Genomic DNA, 27836 nt, shown 5'->3' with positions numbered 1-27836 from the left:
CGCGCGCACGCGGACGGGCGGGATGGCGGTCGCGGCCCGGGGGAGCGGCCGAGCCTCGACGACGCCCGGGCTGCTCGTGCTCCTGCTGCTTCCGTCGCTGTGGGTCCCCGCTGCAGTCCTGGCCGGTCCCGAGGAGGAGCTGAGCCACCGCAACCAGGAACCGCCGGCGCCCGCGCAGCAGCTGCAGCCCCAGCCGGCAGCCGTGCAGGGCCCCGAGCCGGCCCGGGCCGAGGTGAGCGGCGAGCGGGTCCGGGCCGGCGGGAGTGGACGCGAGGCTCCCCGGTACCCGGCTCCGGCTCCGGGGTGGAGCTCCGCCCTCTCTGCGGGCGCCGGCCGGGGGAGGGGAGCCGGCCCCTGGGCTCTCCCTCTCAGGCGAGGCCTGGCCTCGCCCGCGCGCCCGGGCTCCTTACCGGGGCTGGGGGAAGGGAGAGGGCGAGCCCCGCGTGGAGCCCCAGTGAACCTCGTCGCCCTGGCCCGGGATGCTGCTCTGGAGCCGGCGTCCTGGTGATCGGATGTGGCATACTGGAAGTAACTCATCCCAAGTACAAAGTTTTCGAGCACAGAGGAGCTGGGAAACTGTATTTCCTTAGGATAATGGCATCGGCCATGTCATTGTTGAAACAAGTCAGTCCCATGACTGCTTACCCAAATTTATTAGTTTGGCACATCCTGGTTTTTTTTTTTTTGTTTTTTTGTCCAAGTCCACTATGAATAGATGATGCACGGCCACCCTCACTATTTAATTATTTATTTATTTATTTTGGTCTTTTTGACACAAGATCTCGCTCTATTCACTATGTAGTCTCCGGGTGGCCTTGAACTCAGGTTGATCCTCCTGCCTCTGCGTCCCACGTGCTGGGATTAAAGGTGTGCGGCTCGGTGCCCGGCACTCTCGCTTTTTTTTTTTTTTAAAACCACGTGTATGAAGTAGCCCTTAGGGATGCAGATGAACTCTCACGGTACTCAGTGTCGCTGACAAGTTCCAAGTGCTGCTTCTGAGATGCTGAAACCGTATTTATAAGTAAACCGGAAGGTTGTCTTTTGTTTAGCCTTTACTAGTCCTCAATTAATTTTAAAATTTGTGTTAATAGAATCTGCTTGCTGAGGCACTTTCCTCTGTCTTGGACTGTTAGCAACCTTAACTTCCAGATTCTGGGCTTATGTTGTTCAGTAGGGTCCAGTTTGGCATTCATTCCCCTGTCTCCCTACATCCAGTGTGTCTCCCTAAATCTGCTTAAACCTTAATTTTTGCCATCTCAGAATTTAGTTCAGCCATGTGGAAGGATGGACATTCCAGTTCTTCATAATCTGGCTCTGGCTACACCCCAGGCTGTTTATTAGGCAGCCACCACTCCCTCGTGCTGTTTCCTCCTGTGCTCTAAAAGAGCGGCTTCCAGAGCTCTGGAACAGGCCACGTGCTCTCCTATGTCTTTTACGACCTCCCAACAGGCTTGGTCCTTGACGTCTGCAGGTCACAGTGCTTTCCACCGTAAGAACCAGTGGATATGTACTCTGGAGCCTTTCCCAAATTGTTTTTATTATAAGCAATTTCCTCTCTGAATAATATGACTTTTCACTTATTCCAGTCATTGCATGTTATCTTGGTTGGCTTTTCCAGTATTTCGTTTTTCTGTGTCGTTCCAGAGGATAGAACTTAAGAGTCTCGTTTTGGTTTTATGCGGCAAAACCTTTCTGAGAATCACCTGTCCAAATGCAGTGATTGGTCTTGAGAAATGATGCAGTTCTCCTTACTGGAAGTACTCAGAAAGAAGTTAAGCAACTAGCCACTTGTAAGAGAGTTAATTACCATGAAATTAAGATTCTGGGAGCTGACTCCATCCTCATGCCAGCCCAGTCAGCAGGTAGAACAGGTGCATTTCCTGGTCATGGATGGGGAAGTTGGGGTTTGAAAGAGTGAAGATGTCCAAGACAGAACTTAATTCTCAGAGAACCAAAGTTAGAAACCAACCCTACATTAAAAACTTAATTTATATGCAAGGAGAGAGAGAGAGACCATGAGAGCAAGAATGGACACTCCAGGGCCTCCAAGCTGCCACAAACCAACCCCAGATGCATGTGCATCTGGCTTTATTTGAGTACTGGGGAATTGAACCTGGGTTCTTGCAGACAAGCGCCTTGACCACTAAGCCATCTCTGCAGCCCCAATCCTACATAAGCTGCACCTAACCAGTCATTGCATCATGCTAGAGCCCTTACCGCTTGTTCATTAATGGGCTTTGGCGGTAGCATACTGATGGGGGCCTGTTGCAGTCGTCTCCACTTGCTGGGGGGAACATCTAAACCAGGCACAGTGTAGGGAAGGAAGGGGGTTTTATTTCAAGCGGTCAGATCCAGGGAAAGTTCTGTTAGTGGTGGAAGCAGCTGCCTACATCCATTCAAACAGAGACACGATCACCAGCCAGCAACCACCAAAAGCAGCAAGTGCAAACTGCAGCGAGCATCAGGAATCCCACCAGAGCTCAGACTGCTCTCTTTAACACCTGTGGGCTGGAAATCAGATGGGCCTCCAGTCGCACCTTAGGGCTGAATTCCAAGATCCTTCCCCTGTGACATCTCCTTCAACCAGGCAGCTGGGGATCCAGCTTACACCGGAGTCTATGGGGAACATACATTTCAAACTACCGCAGGGCCCTTGACCCTGATAGCTGGTTTCCCTTGCCCCTCTTTGGGAGGCTTTAGCATTGTATGTGTTTTGTCTGCCCCTGTTGGCTTATAAGTACCTTGAGAATATGGTTGTGTCTTACTCGTCTCTACTATAAAAGACCTTGTGTATTCTTGGCATTTGTTAAGTAATTTTCTCTGGGAAAAAAAGGGACATTTTGCACTTCAGTTCTTACCAATTTTAAAATGTTCTTATGGAAAAACTGTAAAATAAAAATAAAGCCACTGGATGTGGTGGTGCACGCCTTTAATCCCAGCACTCAGGAGGCAGAGGTAGGAGGATCACCATGAGTTCAAGGCCACCCTGAGACTACATAGTGAATTCCAGGTCAGCCCGGGCTAGAGCGAGACCCTACCTTGAAAAACCAAAAATAAATAAATAAATACAGCCAATTGTAATACTGCATATCTAGTGGGTTTCTCCCCCTGTTGTTTTGTTTTCCTTTTCAGCTGCTAAAGGATCCAGTGAATGCAAACCTGGACTTTTATCTGCTTGCAGAGTGATCTGCGATGAGGTTACTTAAACAATTTAGTTGTGACTGATACAGCTGCTAGTTCTGAGGTGCTAAAGTTTAAGGAAAGATCAGAAGCGTGTGAATTCGAAAGTCATAAGTACCTCATGATAACACAGGTATGTTGTGCACACCAGATTGGAGTATGCAAGAAGTATGAAGCCAGGGCCTACTCCTGTAGTGTGGGAAAATGGCCAGGGAGGCTTCCTTTGTCCTGTGTCCCAGCCCTAGGTTGGGAGTGGGACTGCGGTTCAGTTGTTCAGTTCAGACGTGCGCTTGTTGGGTCTGGCTCATGGTCCCTGCCCTCAGCACCCACTTGTGAAACGGCACCACACTGCTGACTCAAGAATTTTATTCTCTGTGCTCATCATTTACCCTGACGCCAGTTCCCTCCACATCAGCAGCTTATTTCAGAATTCTGGAAGTTCAGTAACTGTATGTGAGAATGAGGTTTGTGAATGTGTAACTTTCTACGCATTTTTGAAGTTTTAGTCATACTGTAGTTTTTAATACAGAAATGGTGGTAGACTCAGCTAAAGCTATAGCAGTTAACTCTTTTTAGGGTACCAGGAAGAGCTTGAATGCAAAACAAAGGCTACAGTGATAGAAGTAGTGTCTTGTGGATTCTTGTCTGTACAATGAGGGATGTGGAAGGAACGAATTGGCACAATTTAGTATGATTTTCCCCATTAATGTTTCCATATATTTTGGCGGTTTTGTACAGTTAGGTATTGATACCTTGTTACAATAAAGTATCATTTCAATTATATTTTGTATAACTTAATATGACTTAACTATATTTACTTATGGTACTCCATTATATTGAAAGATGTATTTCATGTTTTCTAAACTAATAAAAGTATTCTTTGCTTCTATGCAGTGACATAAATGATCACAACGCAGCTTCATAACCATATAAACAAGGGTTCAGCTTTGCAGAACCGATGAGTTTCAGCCAGTGTACTTTGCAGCTAGGTCCATACAGTTGAAGTTTTGAAAGGATAGGGTGTTCAGTGGAAATGGAGAGAAGCTTGTCTTCATGGCAGGCATCAGATAGTCGGCGCATTAGAGCCATAGAGCTGCGTCTCGCTGGGAGCTTCCAAGCAACGTGGCTGGACTCCCAGTCAGGCTGTCTGTCTGCTGTCTGTGCTTTTCCTGTATAATCACATTAAAAAGAGATTGGAAGGCCAGGTGTGGTACACAGCTATAATCCCAGTTCTGAGTAGGCTGAAAAGGGAAGATCATAGCCTGGAACTGTTTCTCAAAAAAAAAAAAAAAAAAGACCAAGGCAGGAGGAAGAAGTCAGAGGTCATCTCAACTTAAATTTGAAAGCCTCACTTTATATACCATTGATATTTCTAGTGACCTACTTTTTACTGGGGGCCGAGTTCATATATACGAAGCATTGCTGCTTTTACATGGTGTAGATCAGCACTAACACAGATCATTTATTTATTGGCTATAATTGACTGTGTAGCCAGAAGTACAAGGGAGAGCTACTGAAGTTGCGTAGCACTGGGTAAAGCCACAAAACCTTACTGCCTGGCCCAGGACAGGTTTTTGTTTTCCCATTGTACTGTAGTATTTCTTGGCATTACTTTTACTGAGTATCTGAGAACACCTTTCCCCGAATCTTGTAATCATGGTTTTCATTTTCATTAAACTCCAGTTCTACTTGATCTGGCTCAGCATCCTGGTTGTGGGCTCTCCATACCTATGATGGCATGTGAATGATACCATGGTCCAGTTTGTTTGGTGGTAGTCTGTCACTGAAACAATTCATCTGTGAACCTAGCTATATTTAATATATTTGGAATATCTACATTTATAAACACCTAATAGCTTGCTAACATTCATAAAAATAAAACTGTACATGTTAATTACAATAAATGTATTTTGAAGATTGGAGAGATGGCTAAGTGGTTAAAAGGCACTTGCTTGCAAAACCTAATGAAACAGGTTTGATTCCACAGGACCCACATAAAGCCAGATGTGTAAAGTGGCATGTGCATCTGGAGTTTATTTGCATTTGCTAGAGGCCCTGGTATGCCCATTAATTCATTCTCTCTCAAGTAATGTTTTTTTTTTTTTTTTTTGAGGTAGGGTCTCGTTCTTGCCCAGGCTGACCTGGAATTCACTTTGTAGTCTTAGGGTCGCCTCGAACTCAGAGCACCCCTCCTTGCTCAGCCCCCCGAGCGCTGGGATTAAAAGCGTGTGCTGCCACTATGCTCGGCTTCTCTCAAATACTTTTAAAAGGTGTTTTATTAGATTATGATTGCTAAATATACATTCTAATACAATTAATGTAACATTGGCAAAAAAGTATTTAAAAATTAGATAATCCACAAACATTTGGAAAACATTAATGAAAACGACAGCAAAATGCCAGTTGGGGAGGCATGGTGCCGCCTAGAAGCTCCTCGAGGTGGTGGCCGAGCGCTCTGAGCTTGAGGCCGGCTTGGGCTATAGAGAGATCTCCAAGGGCTCAGCCACAGTGCAAAATGCTGCCTAAAGTTTTTTTAAAATACCTAATTTTAATGCAATCTCTTAAAATCAGGTTTATCATGCAACCATTGCTTTAAGTTATATGTGTATTTTTGTGTACAGTTTACAATTGCTGAAAAAGTCTTTTCTGGTTTTATATTAGTGGTGTTATGTCTAAGTTAACCCTAAGCATCTTCTTTGGCTCTTACCTTTTCTTTTTTTTTTTTTTTTTTATAGTGAAAAAAAAGGTGTATTTAGAATTAACCAGCTGGATCCAGTTTAGATGATCCCAATTTTATTGGCAACATCCAAAGCATCATAATCGGGAGCCAGCCGAACATAGGCCTTCTTCTCTCCATCAGGCCTGATCAGGGTGTTGACTTTGGCCACATCAATGTCATAGAGTTTCTTCACAGCCTGTTTGATCTGATGCTTGTTAGCCTTAACATCCACAATGAACACTAGGGTGTTGTTGTCTTCTATCTTCTTCATGGCCGACTCAGTGGTCAGGGGGAACTTGATGATGGCATAGTGGTCAAGCTTGTTTCTCCTGGGGGCGCTCTTCCGAGGGTATTTAGGCTGCCTCCGGAGGCGCAATGTCTTGGGTCGCCGAAAGGTGGGTGACGTGCGGATCTTTTTCTTTTTGTGGCTGTGGACGCCTTTCAGCACGGCCTTCTTGGCTTTCAGGGCCTTTGCTTTGGCTTCAGCTTTGGGAGGGGCAGGAGCTTCCTTCTTCGCTTTCGGCGCCATCTTGGCGAAAAGGGTTTCAGGCTCTTACCTTTTCACCTCTTGTGTGATAACTTATGTCACACAACTTTGTTAACCCCTCCTTGGTAGCAAGTCGTAGGTTTTGTTTCAAAGCAGCATCTTGTCTGTATTCACGTGTACAGATGGGGATTCACAGTCTCATTTGTGTTCATTGAATTCTATAGCCAGAGGTATAGAATTGTGTCATTTCCTCTTGAGTATAATGAAAGTGAGCAGTTCTTTCTGCCAGGTAGGGTGACATACACCTTAATACACCAGTACTGGGGAGGCTATGACAGGGGGCTGTCAAGTTCAAGGTCAGCCCCCGAAACATACTGAGACCCTGTCCCTAAACACAAAGCAGACAACTTCCTAAGTAGGATATTTGTGTGTGTTTAAAATAACATCATTGTCTTTTGGAATTCAGATTATTTTCAATACATTTTTATTGAGAATTTTAATACGTGGGCATGTAATTTGATCCTATCCCCTCCCTCCTGCTCTCTTGTCCCCCTCCACTGAGCTGCCTCCTCTTGCCAAGTAGTGCTTTTGTTTTGCTATCTCATTCTTTTTTGTCCTCTGTCTTCTAAGTCAAGTTGTTTTCTGAAGTAGGGTCTCACTCTAGCCCAGGCTGACCTGGAACTCACGGAGTCTGAGGGTGGCCTCGAACCCACGGCCATCCTCCTACCTCTGCCTCCCCAGTGCTGGAATTAAAGGAGTGCGCTGCCATGCCTAGCTCAGATATGATTGCATGCTCCATATATTCAGAATACTGAATTAGTAGAATCTGTACCAGGAAAAACCCTAGTATTTCACGGTTTCTTGTGTATAACACTATAACTAAACAGTGGGGTACCAGTATTGTAATCATGTTCCCTGCATCTGACTCTCCTGTACGTCTAAATACTTACGGGCTCAGCTTTTTCCTCTTTGGGTTAGTTGTCCCTTCCACATTTCCTCCCTTGTATCCATGCTTTGTTTGGTTTGGTGGGGTGGAGGGAGAGGACAGTGCTGTGGATCAAACCTCGGGCCTGGTAGGTCAGCAAGCACCCCACTACTAAGCTGTAGCCTTTGCCAGGCTCCAGTCTCCTTAACTTCTTTTTTTCTTGGATACAGAATAGCAAGTTTCTCCCTTCTACAGAGAAGCAGGGACGAGGAGGTCAAGTCTGGGAGAGCTGATTCTTAAAAGGTGACAGTGTCCTCCCCAAGGCTCTATGAGCAGCGCACAGCTCTGATGATGGGTGGCCTTGCACCAGTGCTGTGTAGCAGTTTCCTCTGAGCTGAAACATTCCTCCTAGTGCATAGGAGGGAGCCTAGAGCCTGGAGGTCAAGCTTGGGAGAGCTAGAATTTACAGGACTCCTCTAAGGTTATGCAAAGTCTCCACTTGTGTAGTGTCCGGGAGACTCGGACCAGCTGCCGTGTGCCGGGAGAGGTAAGTTCTGCGCGTGCGCACCTCTGATGGACCGGGCTGCTTGCGAAGCAGCTGCCTGGGAGCCGCCCACCCTCCTGTAAGCAACCCCAGTAAATTCATTGGTTCCCCAGATAGGGACTTGGTGCAGCTGTGCTTTGGGTTGTAGGCCGAGCCCTGTCTGGGGAGCATTCCAGCAGATGGTGTTTGCACCTCCCCAGGCAAAAATCTTCACTTGATCTTTGGCGCCCAAACAGGCATGTGCCTGATACTTTCATTTTCCAATTTCTGTTTCTTAATTTCCAGTCTGCCTACACGTGGTCCCAGGTGTCTTACGTTCCGGGAAGCACAGAAAGACAGAAGCCAACCTGCACATGCTCCTGCTCGCTTGTCTGAGCGCAGCGCAGCGGGGCGGGGGCGGGGCTTCGGCCCTGCGGGCTCTTTCTGTTTCCAGCGAGCAGCTCGGGCTCAGCCTCAGCCGATGAGACTTACTTTTTGAGCTTTATTTCTGCCTTTTCCCTTGGAAATCTCATCTACTTGCAAATACCTAGCTAATTTAGGTTACTGGCACCCAAGTCCATGTCTTGAGTCCAATGTAGCCTCATCTCCATGATGTACATCTGATGGCTTTAGAAGCCTCCTTTTAAAATGCTTTTTGGCTTCTTCCTGGGGAAAACACCAAATGGCGGATGACACCAGAGCAGTGGGAGGCCCAGGGGGCAGTGGTCTCAGGTTGTGATTGGGGTCCAGGTTGCGGGGCACATGGAGGCAAAGCCAAGGACAACGAGTGGATCCCTGTCACCAAGCTGGACGCCTGGTCAGGGACATGAAGATCAAGTCCCTGGGGATCTATCTGTTCTCCTTCCCATCACATCCCTTAAGAATGAGGTTTTGGCCAGGTGTGGCGCATGCCTTTAATTCTAGCCCTCGGGAGGCAGAGGTAGGAGGATCGCTGTGAGTTCAAGGCCACCCTGAGACTACAGAGTTAATTCCAGGTCAGCTTGGACCAGAGTGAGACCCTACCTCGAAAAACCAAAAAAAAAAAAAAAAAAGAATGAGGTTTTGAAGATTGTGCCAGTGCAAAAGCAGACTGAGCTGGCCAGTGGACCAGGTTCAAGGCTTTTGTCACCATCGGGGCCTACAACAGTCATGTTGGCCTGGGTATCAAGTGCTCCGAGGAGGTAGCCACTGCCCTCTGAGGGTCCGTCATCTTGGCCAAGCTCTCCATTGTGCCTTTCTGGAGAGGCTACTGGGGAACCGATAAGCAAGCCCCACACAGTCCCCTGTAAAGTGACAGGCCGCTGTGGCTCTGCTGGTGCGCCTTATCCCTGCCCTCAGGGGCACTGGCATTGCCTCTGCCCCCGTGCCCAAGAAGCTGCTGCTGATGGCTGATATTGATAACTGCTACACTAAAGCCAGGGGCTGCATTTCCACCCTGGGCAACTTTGCTAAGGCCACTTCTGATGACCTACGGCTATCTGACCCCCGACCTCTGGAAAGAGACTGTTTCACCAAGTCTCCCTACCAGGAATTCACTGACCATCTTGTGAAAACCCACACCAGAGTCTCAGTGCAGAGGACCCAGGCTCCAGCTGTGGCTGCCACATAGGGATTTTATACAGAAAAAATAAATAAAAGTGGATTAAGCCTCTTAAAAAATAAAATGCTTTTCAGATTGCTTATATCTAAAACCACACTAATCTCAGTTAAATGGGCAAACAAAAAACTCAGCAGGCGCGCGCACACACACACACAAAAACCTACCACCATCCAAGGTGTAAGCTCTTCCCTCCTCCTTGAAAATTTGGGGGTCTCACTGTAGTCTAGGCTGACCATGGAACTCTGTATCCCAGGCTTGTCTTGAATTTACAGCTTTGCTACTTCAGGCTCCTGAGCGCTGGGATTGCAGGTGTGAGCCACCAACATGGCCTGTTGCCCTCCCCTCCCCTCTCCTTAAAGACCTACTGCTCTTGCCATCACGTACCTAATTTTCCCTTCTCTAATACAGTCTCAGTGCTGCTCTAAGGTCACCTCCTAATGGGCCTAGGAGTAGGTATTTCCCTTGTTCTGTCCTGATTATTAATAATTCTAATAATTACCTAATAACTAAGTGCCTTAGCTGTGTTTTTGTTTTATGCTCCAAAACTTCTTAGGACTTTCCACTTAGTTCATAAGTTAGGTCATAAACATGCAAGATTTTCAGTTCGAAGCCAATTTTTCTGCACTCATCCAATATCCTTCCCCTCTCCCCCTCACCCCCCAGCACACAACATGTCTATTCTTTCTCATGATTGGTCAGCAAGGGATCATATATGCACTGAGCTGCATTTTCTGGTCAGCCACTTCATGAGCAACTATTCCCGAATCCTGTGGGATTTCATGGAGCCTTAGGCAGTGAATCTCATGACTCACTCCACTTAGTGGTCAAAGGTTGCCTCACAGGCCTGAGCTCCTCAACTCGTAGTAATAAGTGCAGAACAGGGAGCTTTCTGGAGGGACCTGCCTGAGGCCATCCATAGCCTATGAGAACTGGTTTCTTGTTAAACTTGAAGGCATGATAACATCAAGAAGGCACAGAAAGATGTAGTGAGAAGTATCTTTTTTCTTGTAATTTTCTAATTCAGGGATTGGCATAGTAGTTTACCACTGGCTGCCTGTTTCAGTGAAATTTTGTTAGAATATAGCCACGCTCATTCATCACCCACAGCTGCTCTGAAGTTAGCAGTGGAGTTGGGTTGTAACCTTGAAACTGTGTAGCCTGTAAAGCAATGTGACATTGGGTTCTTTAAAAAAGGGTGTGCTGACTTCTGGTCATTCCCCACAAAGGCTCACTACTTGTCTCTTCAGATTAGGGGTGTGTTTGTGTTTACGGTCATGTTGACTGTTGTACCTGTTGATCTCCTTGCCTCATGTACGTAGGATGACACCATGCATAATCTGTATTTCTGTGTTAGTATGTGCAAAACATTCTTACTCCTTTAGCTCTTAATCTTTTCTAAGGTCCTACCAGTTACAGTTTACTATTGGTCAGATGTTTACTTTGTCTCATTATTGTAAGTATTATATGGATACATGTTTCTAATCCAAAAAGATGAACTTCTGTGTGTTTTCATCTTAGTCTTTGTTACTGTCACATCCTGCCACTGCTGTTTGTCCACAACGTGTGTACTTCTGTATTCGCTGGGCCGGATCATGAAGGGCAGGAGCTCTGCGGTGCACCTTGCTCAGGGGACTGCTTGGGCTGGGTCTCGAGGAACGCGGGTGGGTGGGGCAGTGAGGAGGAGGAACTCCTGCGTGCCTGAGGCCGAGCTGCTCCGCCTGACCGGCTATGTGAGCCAATGTGAGGAGTAAATACACAGTGGAGTCTATACACTGGAAATACTTCACCAGTAATTTCAGAAAGAAAATATTGTAAATTAAATAGAAGGGGTTGGATTTATGGGGTCAAATTATTATTAAAATTAGCAGTTCTTCTTAGAATAGGAAGTTATCACTAGAAAATACACAACTACATCATGTGTCTTTTTTTTTTTTTTTTGGTTTTTAGAGGTAAGGTTTTACTCTAGCTCAGGCTGACCTGGAATTCAAAAGGCGTGCTCCACCACGCCTGGCTCATGTGCTTAATTTATTGTGGCTTGCAGTTTTCTGTTCAGCGGTGCTGTGCTGGCTTCTTCAGAAAGGCTTATTTTGCACTCTGGGGAAGTGTTGGGCAGTTACAGAGTTAAAGACTTGCCTTGATGTTCTAGGTATAAAAGATCCTTATGGTTTCTTCAAGTTAAGCGACAAGGGATCTTAGATTCAGGAGGTCAGCCAGCTGGCTGTGCCGGGTGGGGGCTTCCCGCACAGAGCTCACTGCGCCAGGTTCCTCCTCGAGGAGGGCGGGCGCACTTGAACTTGACAACAACCCTTTTTAAAAATATTTTTATTTAAGGCAAGCCCAACGGACGATTTTTTTTTAAATTTATTTAATTTATTTATTTGAGAGCGACAGACAGTGAGAGAAAGAGGCAGATAGAGAGAGAATGGGTGCGCCAGGGCTTCCAGCCACTGCAAACGAACTCCAGACGCGTGCACCCCCTTGTGCATCTGGCTAACGTGGGTCCTGGGGAATTGAGCCTCGAACCGGGGTCGTTAGGCTTCACAGGCAAACACTTTAACTGCTAAGCCATCTCTCCAGCCCCCAGCGGACTATTTTTGTTTTGTTCTGTTTTTTTAAATGTGAGAACAAGAGAGCATTGGCAAGCCAGGGCCTCCAGCCACTGCACTGGAACTGCAGGTGCATGTGCCGCCTGGCACACTGGTGCACTTTGTGCATCTGGCTTACGTGGGATCTGGAGAGTTGAACATGGGTCTTTAGGCTTTGCAGGCAAGTGCCTTAACTGCTAAGCCATCTCTCCAGCCCTTGATAACAGTCTTTTTAAAAAACATTTTTTTATTGAGAACTTTCCATAATTATAAACAATATCCCATGGTAATTCCTTCCCTCCTCCCACTTTCCCCTTTGAAGCTCCACTCTCCATCACATCCCTTCCCCTTCTTGATTCTCTCTCTCTCTCTTTTTTTTAATGTCATGATCTTTTCCTCCTGTTACGATGGTCTTGTGTAGGTAGTCCTTGACAGTAGTCCTAATGGGCATGGCTCTTCCTGGGTTTATGGATGAGCTTGAGTTGTACAGTAACTGGTAGTGCTTTGGATGTGAACCCCACAGGCCATTTGCTTCCAGAGTCTGTGGATTTACCCACTATGTGAAGCCACTGTGAGGGAGGAATCGACAAAAGATGTGATCCTCACGTATAGTGAATGACCATTGATTTTTCTGACCCTGCTAATATTTTTGTTTGTTTGTTGTTTGGAGGTAGGGTTTCACTGTTGCCCTGGCTGACCTGGAATTCACTATGTAGCCTCGAACTCATGGTGATCCTCCTACCTCTGCCTCCCGAGTGCTGGGATTAAAGGCATGTCCCACCATGCCCAGCTTGACCCTGTTAATATTTTAATTAAAAAAAAGTCATCCTCACAGTACCCTGACACTTTTTTCTTATCCCCATGGGTATAGTTGTTTAACTGTTTGATTTTTGCTCATCTAGGACTAGTTTACTTAGCAAAAGCTACGCAGTGAGTTTCTGTGTTGTCTATATAGGAAGATTTTACGAATGTATAGAATTTTGTTCGTTGTTTTCAGGCAAGCTTTATCCACATTTTATAGAGGGATGGAGACTGAAGAATGTAGCCAAGGCTTTGTGGCTAGACATTACAAAATGTGAAAATAGCAGGTTTGATCTCTATTGTGGTTTGGTTTAAAAAGTAAACACGTTTTTTTTTAAAACTTAAAGTTAAGCGGTCATAAATTGTGCACTTTTGAAACTTTTTGGAGTTCAGATTCTGAATTTTTTCTCACAGAAAAACTTTTATCTTAGACTGGAGAGATGAATCAGTGTTAAAGGTGCTTACTTGTAAAGCCTAATGGCCTGGGCTTGATTTCCCCAGTACCCACAGAAGGCATGATGCACAAGGTGGCACATGCCTCTGGAATTTGTTTGCAGTGGCCACAGATCCTTGTGTACCTATTCCCTCTCTCTTTCTCCCCTTGCAGATAAGTAAATAAATCATTAAAAACAAAAACAAACAAACCTCAGGTGGCAGGGGAGATGGCTCGGCAGCTCAAGGTTCAGTCCCCAGTCCCTTAGGTGAAGGCAGATTCAGAGTGCAAAGTAGCCCTCGCCTGTGGTGTTCCTTTGCAGTGGCAAGAGTCCCCGGCCTGCCTGTGCGTCTGCCCATGCACATACAAACAGAATTATTAAAAGAATCTTCAGCCAAGCAGTGTGCCTATGTTTATAATCATCCTCAGCACTTGGAAGGATAAGGCCAGGGCAGTATAGCAGCAGCTCTGCCTCAGAAGCCAGGGAGAGAGGCCTGGAGGAGGGCCAGCTGGCCGTGGGCGGGGGAGTGGGAACAGTTGTGCAGAAGAAGCTATGTTAAGGACAGCCTAGTTGAAATGCCTTTCTATTTGGGGATGCTTATGCTCTTGGGCTATTGGGTCAGCTAGGAAGTTTATTTTTTATTTTTATTTTTTTGTTTGTTTGTTTGTTTGTTTTTGAAGTAGGGTCTCACTCTAGCCCAGGCTGACCTGGAATTCACTATGGAGTCTCAGGTTGGCCTCAAACTCATGGCAATCCTCCTACCTCTGTCTCCTGAGTGCTGGGATTAAAGATGTGTGCTACCACGGCCGGCCCAAGAAGCTCATTTTAAGAGTATTAGGATAGGTAAAACAGAAATGTGATAAAATGCTGGAAACCTTTAAAGTGAGTCTTGCTTCCGTAAGAGCTGCTGCCAGGGCTCCAAGGACTTTCTCAATGGTTGATTTTCCTAGCTTATAGCCCCTGGTGTAGTCTGGGCAATGCTTAACCGTTTCTGTTCTGCATTTGTCGTTTTTCTTTTCTTTTCAAAATTCTTTTATTATTTGTTAGAGAGAGGGAGAGAGAGAGAGAGGCAGATACACAGAGAGAAGGGATGCTCCATGGTCTCTAGCTACTGCAAACGAACTCCAGACACATGTGCCACCTTCTGCATCTGGCTTATGTGGGTCCTGGGGAATTGAACCTGGGTCATTAGGTTTTGCAGCAAGTGCCTTAACCACTGAGCAATCTCTCCAGTCCTCTTTTGGTTTATTTTTTTTAAATTATATTTATTTTTATTTTTACTCTTTTAAAGAAAGAGAATTGGCACTCCAGGGCCTCGGCCACTGAAATTGAACTCCAGATGCTTGTGCTACCTAGTGGGCATGTGTGACCTTGTGCTTGCCTCACCTTTGTGTGTCTGGCTTTTGTGGGACCTGGATAGTCAAACATAGATCCTTAGACTTCCCAGGCAAGCACCTTAACTGCTAAGCCATCTCTCCAACCCTCTATTGGTTTTTTGAAGCAAGGTTGAACTCCGTGATTCTCCTATCTCAGACTCCTGAGTGCTAGAATTAAAGGCATGCACTTTGGTGTCTTGGAAATCAGGCTTATGACACGTGTTCAGGAATGACATGCACACTAAGAACTTAGGCTTTCTCTGTAAAGGCTGGCCTCTTGTTAGACATACTACTACTGCCTACCGTGTCCAAAGCATGCCTTCAGCTGTCTTTGTCTAGACTTTGTAGGTCGTGTCGCTGTAGACCGCAGAGTATGAGCTGTGTAATCTTCCTGCTCTCCTTCCTCCTCTCTCCTCTTCTCCCGGTCACACACCCAGCCCTTTTCATTTGCTTTTTTGAACGATCTCTTAAAAATGTAAATAGCAGGCTGGGTTTGGCCTCTGCCTGGCCCTGGTTTTAGCCTCTTGCCATCAGTGATCTTGCAGCATGCTCAAGGGCCGGGCCCCAGCTTGCAGGAGCTGAGCGGCACCAGATGGATGCTCCTGGCTTCTCACCCTCTCCGTGGTCGGTGCTTGACCTCTTCCTGAGATGTGTCATTTCTTCGTCTTAATGCGACCAAGAGCGCTTTGTCTTTGAGGCTACCTTACTGTCTAGGGTACTTTGAGACTTCATCGTAGGACCAGTTGCCCATCCAGCTACACTAAACCTTGTCTTAACTAGAGCCAGCTCTTGCTGGAGCCCGGAGAGCACAGGTCTTCCACCCAAATTATTAATGAAAATTGTAATGACATACAGCTTACATCTAAGTCCTAACACATACTTCAAAAATAATAAGGTGATTTTAGTGTACACCATAACCTCTCTGTACTCTCTTCTGAATTGTTTCATATATAGCCCTGTATTGCAGCAACCATCAAAGGCTATTGTCATTACTGATGGCTTTCAAAATTATGTGGTAGTTAATAAATGTATTAACCATGACAAAAAAACCTCTTACATGTAAAACAATAAGTAAGGACTTTTACATGTAAAAGGAAAGAATGATAAGTAACGTTTGTTTTTTCCCCCAAAACACCCCCACCAAAACTGACTTCTTTTTAATCTCAGAAAGGAATAACCGCAGCAGCGCCGGTTCATAGCAGTAAAGAAGACCCGGCTGTGCAGACGAATTTGGGGTTTATTCACGCCTTCGTTGCTGCCATATCCGTCATCATCGTATCTGAGCTGGGCGACAAGACTTTCTTCATAGCGGCCATCATGGCCATGCGCTACAACCGCCTCACCGTGCTGGCCGGCGCCCTGCTGGCCTTGGCCCTGATGACGTGCCTGTCAGGTAGGGTGCTTCTCCCAGGGGGTTCACGGAACCAAGGGGAAGGCGGGGCCGGCGGGTTGCACTGAGTCAGTCCACTGGTTAGATTGGGAGTTTGTTTATTCTAATGGTTTCAGTGTGTAAATTGTGTAAACACATACTTGAATGTGTTTGTGTCACGAGTGTGTGGAGGCCGCAGGTTGATGCTGGGTGTCATCAATTGCTTTCATCTTCATTTATTGAGTCAGGATCTCTTCCTTGAACTCAGAACTTGGTAGTTTGCCTTAGGGCTCCTGTCTCTGCCTCCAAGCACTGGGATTACCGGTGGGCACTTAAGTGGGTGTTAGGGGTATGACTGAATTCACTCCTCATGTTTGCATGCCACGTGTGTGACCAACTGAGCTATCTCTCTAGCTGTCCAAACCTAATTATTAAAACTTGGATCTTATTTGTAAATGGGATTTTAAGCTATTTATTACATACACACACACACACACACACACACACACACACACACACACTCAGCTGATGTTTCTTACCCTTTTTTTTTCTTTTTTTTTTGAGGTAGGGTCTCACTCTAGCCCAGGCTGACCTGGGATTCACTATGGAGTCTCAGGGTGGCCTTGAACTCATGCGATCCTCCTACCTCTGCCTCCCGAGTGCTGGGATTAAAGGCGTGCGCCACCACGTCTGGCTATTCTTACCCTTACTTTTATCCTACTTACATTTGTAATTTTAGAAATAAGACCCAAGAAATTAGGAAACTGCATTTTTTTTCTCACCAGGCATTTAGGAGGCAATAACTGGAAAGTAGCTTTTAGTTTATTATGTTTAATAAGCTATTGTTATTCTTTAAGGTAAGGAATGAAACATTCTGAGGACTTCCTGGTGTGTTACTATTTAATTTGCTTCTTTTTAAAAAAAAAAAAAAAAAAAAAGCTTGCCCGGCGTGGTGGCACACGCCTTTAATCCCAGCACTCGGGAGGCAGAGGTAGGAGGATCGCTGTGAGTTCGAGGCCACCCTGAGACTCCATAGTGAATTCCAGGTCAGCCTGGGCTAGAGTGAAACCTTATCTCGAAAAACCAAAAAAAAAAAAAGCTTACTTGGCTGGGTGTGGTGGCCCATGCCTTTCATCCCAGAAGACTTAGGAGGATTGCCATGAGTTTGAGGCCACCCTGAGACTACATAGTGAATTCCAGATCAGCCTGGGCTAGAGTGAAGTCTTACCTTAAAAACAAACAAAAACAACAACAAAAAAATTGTTTGCAAGCAGAGAGTGTGTACGCGTGTGCGCTTGTGCACACACACAACACACACACCGAACCAGGGCCTCCAGCCACTGCAAACAAACTCCACGTGCATTTGCCAGTTTTGCACCTGGCTTTATGTGGGCATTGGGGAATTGAACCTGGGTCCTTAGGCTTTTCAGGCAAGTGTCTTAACTTCTGAGCCATCTCTCCAGCTCTTCATTTGCTTCTTTATGACCGTTTTCAAATATTAGGTCATAAAGTCACCACTAAAACAAGTGAGCATGATCTCTGATTCAAAAACCACCTTAAGAGCTCATGCCTCTAATCCCAGCCCTTGGGAGGCAGAGGTAGGAGGATTGCTGAGAGTTCAAGGCCACCCTGAGACTACATAGTTAATTCCAGGTCAGCCTGGACCAGAGTGAGACCCTACCTCGAAAAACCAAAAAATGAAAAGGAAGAAAAACCACCTCAAGATACATGGTTTGGTGGAAACTGAGCTTTTCTCTTTAGCCAGACTTGGTTTGAGTTTGACTAGCCATTTTTGCCTACTGGTAAGTTGAGCTCCAGTTTCCCCATCTGCCTAGTGGAGGTAATACCTCCCTACCTTATGAGTTCTGAGCATGCTTTGCCATTCACTTTGTTATAATGAAACTTACTTTTTTTTTTTTTAATTACTAGAAATTTGGTATGGATACATCATGTGTTGATACCACCATTTCCCTCTTTTCCTGCCTACAATTTCACCGAGGGCCTGCCTCAGTAGGGTAGCTGGTATTCACCGTGGAGTTGTGGGTTATGAATTGTGAGAGCAGCAGTCAGTCATGGGGAGAAGGGGCAATGCCTCTGGATACTCCCTCCCGCTCTCTGTCCCTTGCAGTCTTTCCCCCTCCCCTTCCACAAAATCCTGAGGCATGGTAGGTGTGTCTTGGGTCTGCTTGGGTACGTTTTGAGTTTCCTCAGCGTCTGCCTCTGTGCCCTGGCCCAGGTTGTCAGGCTTGCCATGGAAGCGGTACTCTCACCCACTCACCTCATCAATTCTTCTGGTTCCACCTGGACCCTGGCTGATGTGCCAGGGGTGGTTCACCTCTGGCCAGGGAGTCAGCTGTCTTTTCTTGTCTTGTTGGCAGAGTTTGGTTGTCCTTGGTTCTTGCTGCTTTCTGAGACACAAAACCAGATTCTCCAATGGAGAGTGATATCCGCATAGATTAAAGGGGCTAGGCATTGTTAGTTTAGAGAGATCTTGATGGGCACAGCCCCTAGCCTCTCTTTTGGTCCAAGACTATTGGCAGCTTCTTGGAGTTCATAAGCTTGGTCTCCATAGGATTCTGTCTTGGTTCCCAGTTCCAATTTGAACAGATCTCTTAGGCACCAATCAGAGAGCTACTGGTTACCCACATAGGCTGGGCGCCACCATTTCACCCGTGAGTATTCTTGTCAGGCTGGTTGCGTTTGAACAGCAGGGTCCCCTGATCGCTTGCTCACTTTATTGGCCATTTTCCCCAGTAGCTCCGGTAGGCTTTCCAGCACTGCAGGCTAGCCGCTCGGGACCTGGCTTCTGTGCACACCACATCTGGATCTCTGGTGTTCTGTGTGGGCAGCATGTGGTGTCTTCAGCAATAGGGACTTACCTTGTACCTCCTGTGGGTGATCAAGTGCTTTGATACAAGCCTATCTTGTTTTGGGGACCTCGTGGGCCTTTCCAATCAACAGCTCAATGTGGGTTGCAGCTGGTTTCTAGTAGGAACCACAGATGATGGGGAACATGTGACATTTGTCTTTTGTGCTTGTGTGAGTTCACTTAGTAACCAAGTCTGCCTGTTTTCCTAAGAACTTCATTATATCATTTTTCCTTACTGCTGAGAATTCTATTACATATATATTTTACATCTTTATTATTCATTTGTCAAATGATGAGCATCTTGGGTCTGTTCCAGTTCTTAGCTATTGCGAATTGAGTCGCTATAAGGATGGTTGAACAAATATCTCTGCAGTTTTTTGTTTGTTTGTTTGTTTTTATTTGAGAGCGACAGACACAGAGAGAAAGAAAGATGGAGGGAGAGAGAGAGAATGGGCGCGCCAGGGCTTCCAGCCTCTGCAAACGAACTCCAGACACGCGCGCCCCCTTGTGCATCTGGCTAACATGGGACCTGGGGAACCGAGCCTTGAACCGGGGTCCTTAGGCTTCACAGGCAAGCGCTTAACCACTAAGCCATCTCTCCAGCCCCATCTCTGCAGTTTTGAAGAGTGGCGCTTTTAGGGTAGATGCCCAGTAGAGAAATGGCGGTGACTGGACAGCCCTTCTCACTTTCACTTTTGGGATACTCTGTACTGGGTCCACATATCTTCTTGAGAGTTTTCTATTGATAATTATTTTGTTTGAAACTTGCATATGAATCGTTGTCATACTTAACTGTAAGAAAAGTATGCATCTATGTTAAGACTAAATGCTTAACTTTATGATTTAAATTATTATTATCTCTACATGGCTAACCAAAGCAAATATATCTCATTTAAAACTTGGAGGGCTGGAGAGATGGCTTAGTGGTAAAAGGCACTGGTTTCCCAAGCTGACAGCTTGGGTTTGATTCCCCAGTACCCATGTAAAGCCAGATATACCAACTGGCACATGTGTCTGACGTCTCTTCTTCTCATTTTCAAATGATACAGTTTGTCTGTTCATGAGAGGCCTAGTTTGGACTCGTGTATAAGTGTGTGGATGAATACGACTGCTAGAATCAAGTAAGGTACGGCGTCGCCGCTGATCTGGATGCAAGGGCTGGGAAAGTTTATTCACATGAATAGTGGATAGGAAGGAATCTTTGTATCCATGTTACTCAGTTCAGAATTCCTGAGTTGATAGCCATAAATCATAGTCTGCCTCTTAAAATGAATTTTTATGACTTATGACTTGATAACTGGTCCTAGTAAGGTCATTAGAAAAATATGTATTTGCAAGCAGGGAGACAGAATGAGAGGGAATGGACACCAAGGCCTTATGGCACTGCAAACAAACTCCAAATGCATGCGCCACTTTGTGCACCTGGCTTTGTGTGGACACTGGGGAACTGAACCCAGGCCAGCAAGCTTTGCATTCAAGAGCTTTTAACCACTGAGCCAGCGCTCCAGCTCCTCAATAAGGTCTTCTGTCACTTCCTGAAATCAGGGAGTTGGAAACCATCAAAGTTTACCAAAAGAGGTTTTTTGTTTTTTTTTTTTAAATTTTTTATTTATTTATTTGAGAGCGACAGACACAGAGAGAAAGACAGATAGAGGGAGAGAGAGAGAATGGGCGTGCCAGGGCTTCCAGCCACTGCAAACGAACTCCAGACGCGTGCGCCCCCTTGTGCATCTGGCTAACGTGGGACCTGGGGAACCGAGCCTTGAACCAGGGTTCTTAGGCTTCACAGGCAAGCGCTTAACCGCTAAGCCATCTCTCCAGCCCCCAAAAGAGGTTTTTGTGAAATTTATTAAGTTTCTATTTCTATATGTGGTGCTCTCTTACTTAGAATTGCAAGCACCTTGTTTAACTGGGACTGTAGAAGCCAGAACTGTGGCGTCTGGTTTATGCGAACTCTGAAGGTCTGAACTTCAGGCAGTTGGTCCACTGAGTCCCGAGCTATGCATTCTTTCTTGTTCTTGTTTTTTTTTGGGGGGGGGGGGTTCGAGGTAGGGTCTCACTCTAGCCCAGGCTGACCTGGAATTCACTATGGAGTCTCAGGTTGGCCTTGAACTCGCGGCAATCCTTCTACCTCTGCCTCCTGAGTGCTGGGATTAAAGGCGTGCGCCACCATGCCCTACTTCTGGTTCATTTTTAAATTTACCCAGGTGTGTCATTTTTTTGTGTCTTTTCTTAACCCACTGATACTGATTTCATAATTCAACACTTGGAACATCTTTATTTTCGTTGGTCTCAGTCTCCTGGGCAGTGAGTCATTCTTCAGTAGCAGTCCTTCACTTGTTGAACTGCAAAGAAAAGTGTGCATCACATGAGCTGTTGACGTTTTGACTAGCAAACGGCATAGGTGATGTGTCCCTCAAGGAGTACGCCACGACGGCACAGGATGGTCATGCTTCCTCACTGGCACTTTAGTCCGGGTTTCTCTTGGGTACTGTGTCTTTCCTTGCTGCTGCCTGTAGCCTGTAGGGAGACGCTAGTGCGGTCGAACACACATTATCGCCATAGATTTCCCTTAGTGCTCTCAAAATGGTCACTTCCTGATCCCGGTCTCTGCTCACTTAGCAGTGAGCTCTAGCACTTTACTATATGCGAGAATGCCATTTCCTCTTCCACTTACTCTTCTGTCTCTTCTCCTTTTCTTAACAGCCTGTAGTTGATAAGCAGTTTGTTGACTAACTACGTTGTCCACATTGGTTGGTGGAACCTCTCTAGGCTGCTTTTGTATCCTTATGACATGCTGCAGTCATTGGTTTTTGCTCTTTATCACTTTTGTAGTGTGACGAGATACTGCATGCTTGTCTTGGAATTGGCCATTTCCCTAAGAATGGTGTTAGCACCCAAAACCTGGTGGGCATTTTGTTCCTGTCTTCTCTATTTCTTGGCCTTTTTATTGGACAGAGATAGAAATGCCTGTATTGTTTGTTCTGTATACACAACTATCTATAAAGAATTTTAAGTTTTGCTTCAGAAGATACACTTACATATTGAAAGAGAGCAGGGCATTTAGGCTGTAAGAAAATCCTGTCACAATTCTTAAGTTTGTATTTTAAGGATCCGCAATAAATATATTCTAGGCGCTGGCTCTAGGAGATGCTCAGCGGTTCGAGGCACATGCTCACAAGCCGCTGTGCACATGCGGAAAGCACGAGGACACGGGTTTTGCACGTGTTCATAATCCCCAAGTGCCTATGGCAGTGGGAGGTAGAGTTGGGGGAATCGGGAAGCTTGTGGGCCACCTAACGTGGCTTTCCCACGGGAAAAAACAAACCAAATTGACCTTGTTTCAAACAAGGAGAAAGGAGAGGACCAACACCCCAAGGTGTTGTGAAGTGGTGTGTCTTCCAGCTTATAAAGTTGCAAGCCTGTACAACTTAAGTGGCAGCCAGCCCTTGGGTGAGCATGTCTGGAGGAGCAGGGTCATTCACTGTCTCAGGAAAGGTCTCTAGAAGGTTGCCATGTTTAATGGGACCATCCATATTGTGGTTAAGTTAGGGCCTTGGCAACCCAATGGTTAAATGTTGGTGGAAGGAGTGGAATTATTGAATGTTGTCACATAGTGTGGATCATTTTTCCTTAAACAGTAATAATTGTTGAAGTGAACTGTTTCTTTGGTCTTTTGTGATAACTTCCCAATTAAGCAGATATATCTGTTTTTTTCCTCACAGTTTTGTTTGGTTATGCCACAACAGTCATTCCCAGGGTGTACACGTACTATGTTTCAACTGCACTGTTTGCCATTTTTGGCATTAGAATGCTCCGGGAAGGCTTAAAGATGAGTCCAGATGAAGGTCAAGAGGAACTTGAAGAAGTTCAAGCAGAATTAAAGAAGAAAGATGAAGAGGTAAGTCACGAGAGGTCACGTGTGCGCGTGGGCACTAACGCCCTGCGTTGTGGTTACCGTTCTTAACCTGGCCGGGACAGACTGTGTCCCCGAGCGTGCGGCACAGCAAGGCAGCAGGTGAGTCCTGATCGCACACGGGCAGCTCCTCAGATGGGGTGAGCCGCTTGAAGCGTGGGGACTCCGCTCTGCCACACCTCGTAGCACCGAGGGTGCTGACTGTAAGAACACGGTGTGTGATGTTCCAGGAGACCAGTGGTTCAGAGGGCAGGCTGGAGGTTGCACAGGGTTCTTTGAAACATATTCCATAGGATGTAAGTGCTTTGAAAAAGTTAAGTGACTTTATACTATGTGGTTTGCATGCACAGGTTAATATTGTTTTTGTTTGTTTTAGTTCCAAAGAACCAAACTCTTAAATGGACCAGATGTTGAAACGGGTACAAGCACGACAATACCTCAGAAAAAGTGGTTGCACTTTATTTCACCCATTTTTGTTCAGGCGCTTACGTTAACGTTCTTAGCAGAATGGGGAGATCGCTCTCAGCTCACCACGATTGTTTTGGCAGCTAGGGAGGTGAGTGGTGTTCCAGAAGATCTTTACAGTAACTAAAATGCGATGCCACTTTGCTCAAATAGCACTGGACAAGCGGGGGGGGGGCATGGGCTCACTTCCTGTGCCGGACATTCACACACGTCTCTGTATTTCCACTCTTACACATTTATGTGTGGCGTTTTGAATAGTCACTCTTCAACAGCATTTTAATGAAAGAGGGAAATTTCAAAAGGCTTTTAGAAATACATAAGCACATGAGATTTAAGGAAATCACAATGTTCTTAGTGCTTGTCTGTGGGACAACTTTTTTCTGTACAGAATATGTTACATTTTAAGTCTAGAATGCTGATGCTAGAATGGTAAGCTAGAAGATACCTTGGCTCATCTCCCAAATACCGTGATAAAGAGAGCAGGTAACTTGAGTGAGGCCTGGAGCTGGTTGGGCAGGGAAGGAAGCCTGCCTGCCTCGTAGCCGGTCCTCCGGTGTGCCTGTCCATGTTCTGGGACGCCTCTTAGTTACACAGGCGTCAAGATGTGCTGAGGGGAGAGGGCTGTGGAGGAGAAGCTGTAGCTTTTCTTCATCTGCACTAATTATCTTAACTTTTTATAAACAAAACATTTCAGATAAAAACAGCTTTGGAACTATCTTTCATAAAAGAACAAGTTTCTGAAGTTAAGCCTGCAGCTTAGAATACAGAGCATTTCAGACCAGGACCAGGACCAGGACAGGTAGTTAAGAGAAGGCTGTTTTGTCAGAGAAACCTTGTAATGCTCTATTTTGGGTGAGCAAAATATAATAATAAAGACACTCTCTTTTGGGGGACTTGAAAACGGATGTGTGGTGGTGGGCGTGCTCTGAGGGGCGGCTGGCTGGCTTTATTGGCCCTCGGTGGTCTAGCAGTGACGGGAGGCCAGGTCTCGCTATGTACTATGCTAATCTGGACATGGCAGTCCCTGCTTTTTTGTTTCTGTTTTTGTTTTTTTTGAGGTAGGGTCTCACTCTAGCCCAGGCTGACTTGTCTCAGGGTCACCTTGAACTCAAGGTGATCCTCCTACCTCTGCCTCCCAAGTGCTGGGATTAAAGACATGTGCCACCATAGCCAGCTAAGTCCCTGCTTTTTTTGTACTGTTCCATTTTCCTGTGGAGGAGCCTTGAGCAGCATGCCCGGTACTGGTGCGGGACCTTCACACCACCTGCACTGCGGCTCTGCTTAAAGAACATGGGAAGGCTTTTGCTTCCTTAGTGTCCCTTGCTTAAAAAAAAAAAAAAAAAAAAAATTATTTGAGAGAGAAAGAGTCAGAGGGAGACTGAGCATGCCAGGACCTCCAGCCACTGCAAACGAACTCCAGATGCATGTGCCACATTGTGCATCTGGCTCAGGTGGGTCCTGGGGAATCAAACCTAGGATCTTTGGCTTTGTAGGCAAGTGCCTTAACCACCAAGCAATCCCTCCATCCATGTCCCTGGCTTTTAACTTTCTATGCACCATGTTGTTTTGCCTTGCAAAGATTGAGTGTAGAAATTACCGGGGTTCTATGTTCGAATGGAATGAAGCCATGGTCTGGGTCAGCGCGCTGCGGTGGTGACCCCTGCGGAGCTGGGGAGACGCAGCGTTCTGTACTCTGCCGCACGCGCGCTTCAGCTCTTCGCCAGTTCTGCTCTCTGCCGTGCTGCGTGCAGTGCAGGGGAGCATCTTCTCCACTCCATCCCCCTGCTCCGCAGTCTGAACCCCACACTCACCATCCACATCTTAGTCTTTGCCTCTCTCCCCGCCTGAGTTGGTGAGCACGTCTAGCCTTCATGCCTTCCCCCATGTAGAGGAATAAAGCTGCTCAGTCTCTTCCAGGTACCACGATCCCTGCTGTTGCTGTCACCTGCTCTTCTGGACCCTTCACTGACCCTAATTTGGCACCTGGCGTTTGCTCTGGTAGCAGCTGGGTGTCTGTCCTCAGGAAGCTTAGCAGTACTAGATCAGAAAGGGTTAGCTGGCTGGGCGTGGTGGCGCACACCTTTAACCCCAGCACTCGGGAGGCAGAGGTAGGAGGATTGCCATGAGTTCAAGGCCACCCTGAGACTGCATAGTGAATTCCAGGTCAGCCTGGGCTAGAGTGAGACCCTACCTCGAAAAACCAAAAAAAAAAAAAAAGGGTTAGCTATGTCTGCTTTCAGGTCTAGCCTTGTACCTGTTTCAAGTAGTTAGTATACCTTTCATAAAAATCACACTATACTTTTTATACGTGTTTATGCTTTTTGTGGTTGACGCCCACTCTCAGTGTTTCTGTTGAAGATTTTTCTCAAGTCGCAGTTTCAACCTAGCAAGTTCATACTGGTTTCTCTTGCTTCCAGGATCCCTATGGTGTAGCAGTGGGTGGAACAGTCGGGCACTGCTTGTGCACAGGACTGGCTGTCATTGGAGGAAGAATGATAGCACAAAAAATCTCGGTCAGAACTGGTAAGGCTGTATTTTTGTAATTAAAATGCAAAGGTTAGCTGAGGGTGGTGGCACACACCCTTATTACTCCAAGCACTCAGGAGGCAGAGAGAGAGGGAGGATCCAGATGAGTTAGAAAAGAAAAAAAGTAAAGGTTTTCTTTCTGATGTTTTAGATTCACTGAGAGAAATAGAATTGAAGTATTACCAGTTACTACAAACTGCTTTCCCCATGTGTAGAAGTTGTAAACTACAAAATTTACCTAAAAATATGGTTGAGTTCATTTTCTAAACCAATGAAGAAATTATGTGGACTTAGAATTTTGGCCTTAAAAAGGCTTACAGCCGGGAGATTTGGATTCTGCTTAGCATTTTCTACTCAGCTGCCAATGGCTGAGGTTAGAACTAAATTGCTCTGCTAGCTAGGAAGAGGTGAACATTCCTGCTAGTTACACTGCTGCTAGTCAGCGTGGTCGTCATGTGTGTAATCCTTGCTCCAGTCAATGATCGGGCAAGAAAAGCCACTGTGCAGGGAACCTCGGGGCAGTGCCAGCAGCCAGTCTGCATCCACGGTGAACTTAGCTGTAGGAGAAGCAGGGGTGGCCTTGGCCACCCCCACCCTGTTTGTGGCAGGGTATCGGGGATTTTGCCTTGCCTAACTTTCTCTTTCTCTTCTCTTCCAGTGACAATCATAGGAGGCATCGTGTTTCTGGCTTTTGCATTTTCTGCATTATTTATAAGTCCTGATTCTGGTTTTTAACAAGCTGTTCATCTATATTTAGCTTATGATAGATAACTCTTATCTTTCTGTATGTACATAGTGTATATTACAACTAAAAAGTGATGGAAAATACTGTTATTTTGTAGCATAGGTTTGTAATGTTGACCCATTTAATGAAAAGAATATTATGTCCAAAAGAGAGAATCATTGATTCTATTTGTAAAATGGATTTTTAAAAAGAAACTTCTAAGTGTGGATTTTTCTTCAGCATAATTATGTTAATACTTAGGTCCCCTTTTCTGTTTTGATGTATATGAAGCCATTGTACAATGGGACCTGACTTAGTTTTCTTTTAGCATGACCCCTTTATAGGGAATATAAAATTTTTCCTTGGTCACTGAGGTATTTTAAGATATTTTAAGATGGAACTTAACCATAAACATTTCCTTGGGGAAGGAATGAATTAATTTCTACTTTTTAAAACATTTCCCTGAGCCAGTACAGTAAGCAGTTTTGTCTTTTCAAAATTAGGTTTGAGAGAGAAAGATGGTGTTACTATTACATAAATAACATGCAGTAAGAATTGTTTGCTAGGCCCATTCTTCTCTTAATTTTTAAATTGGGTAGGATACCCAATATAAGAGCAGTCAATATTTGACAACATCGACTTAAAACAAATTAAAAGAGAATACTATGAATGTATTCATATTTTTTCTATATTGAATAAACATTATAACATAGAAACAGTGTAAATAAAATGTAAAAACAAATACTCGTTCCTTGTGTTACAGAAATTATTTTCTAACTTATCAAGAGTATTTAGTATTGGGACTAATAGGCCAGTTTGTAAAGTAGATGAAAAAAAAAACTGATATGTAATTAAGCAGAAGCCAAGTATTGTGTTAAAGCACTGTTGATGAGGTAGGTAGTGGGTGCTAATGTAAGGCTGAAGGGGAAAAGGTTGCATGGTCGAATGGGGAGTTAGCAGCCTGCAGCCAGTCATTCATTATGCCAAGGTTTGCCCCACTTCGTCACAGGAACTTCGGCGGTCACCGTCATTTCCAGTACGTTCTACCTTTACTCTCCACCTGAGCAAGCAGCACGATGGCTGCTCCTCCCAGCCCGTGTCTGAGTCTAGTGGACAGTCGCACAGTCGTTCACGGACCTGAGGTGTAAAGACCATTTCCACCACAGGAATTTTGTTTTGCAGGTGTTCTCTGTGTGGAATGTAACAGAAAAATTTTAAGAGCTAAGCCATGACACATGTAGGCTATAGTTTTGGTCATGTCCTATTCTGCATAGTAACTGTGGGAAGAAGAAAGTGGCCTTCTGCTAAAGAGCATCTCAAGTAACTGTCAGTGGAAA

The 27836-nt window shown here is 45.6% G+C and overlaps 2 protein-coding genes across 2 annotated transcripts; one reads left to right on the top strand and one right to left on the bottom strand.

Moving 5' to 3' along the window:
- Positions 1-7: 7 nt before the first annotated feature.
- Positions 8-27354, top strand: Tmem165 (transmembrane protein 165). Its single transcript, XM_004665391.3, has 6 exons — positions 8-232; positions 15798-16023; positions 22594-22769; positions 23161-23340; positions 25667-25772; positions 26434-27354. Exons 1-6 carry the CDS (start codon positions 23-25, stop codon positions 26508-26510), a joined length of 975 nt encoding a protein of 324 aa, XP_004665448.1. The 5' UTR covers positions 8-22; the 3' UTR covers positions 26511-27354.
- LOC123464440 (60S ribosomal protein L23a) lies at positions 5894-6440 on the bottom strand. Its single transcript, XM_045161406.1, has one exon. The coding sequence runs from the start codon at positions 6426-6428 to the stop codon at positions 5958-5960; it is 471 nt and encodes a 156-aa protein (XP_045017341.1). The 5' UTR covers positions 6429-6440; the 3' UTR covers positions 5894-5957.
- Positions 27355-27836: the final 482 nt, after the last annotated feature.

This window comes from Jaculus jaculus, chromosome 11, assembly GCF_020740685.1.
Source record: "Jaculus jaculus isolate mJacJac1 chromosome 11, mJacJac1.mat.Y.cur, whole genome shotgun sequence".
Classification (NCBI taxonomy): Eukaryota; Metazoa; Chordata; class Mammalia; order Rodentia; family Dipodidae; genus Jaculus; species Jaculus jaculus.
The sequence above is the reverse complement of the archived record's forward strand: the minus strand, read 5'-3'. Positions and strand labels throughout refer to the sequence as shown.

What these genes read in the sequence shown, in the direction of transcription:
- LOC123464440 (XM_045161406.1), bottom strand. Translation starts at nt 6,428, where the DNA reads ATGGCGCCGAAAGCGAAGAAGGAAGCTCCTGCCCCTCCCAAAGCTGAA.
- Tmem165 (XM_004665391.3), top strand. Translation starts at nt 23, where the DNA reads ATGGCGGTCGCGGCCCGGGGGAGCGGCCGAGCCTCGACGACGCCCGGG. An exon ending in TAAAGAAGAAAGATGAAGAG is followed by an intron (nt 22,770 to 23,160) that starts GTAAGTCACGAG and finishes TGTTTGTTTTAG; the next exon opens with TTCCAAAGAACCAAACTCTT. An exon ending in TTGTTTTGGCAGCTAGGGAG is followed by an intron (nt 23,341 to 25,666) that starts GTGAGTGGTGTT and finishes TCTTGCTTCCAG; the next exon opens with GATCCCTATGGTGTAGCAGT.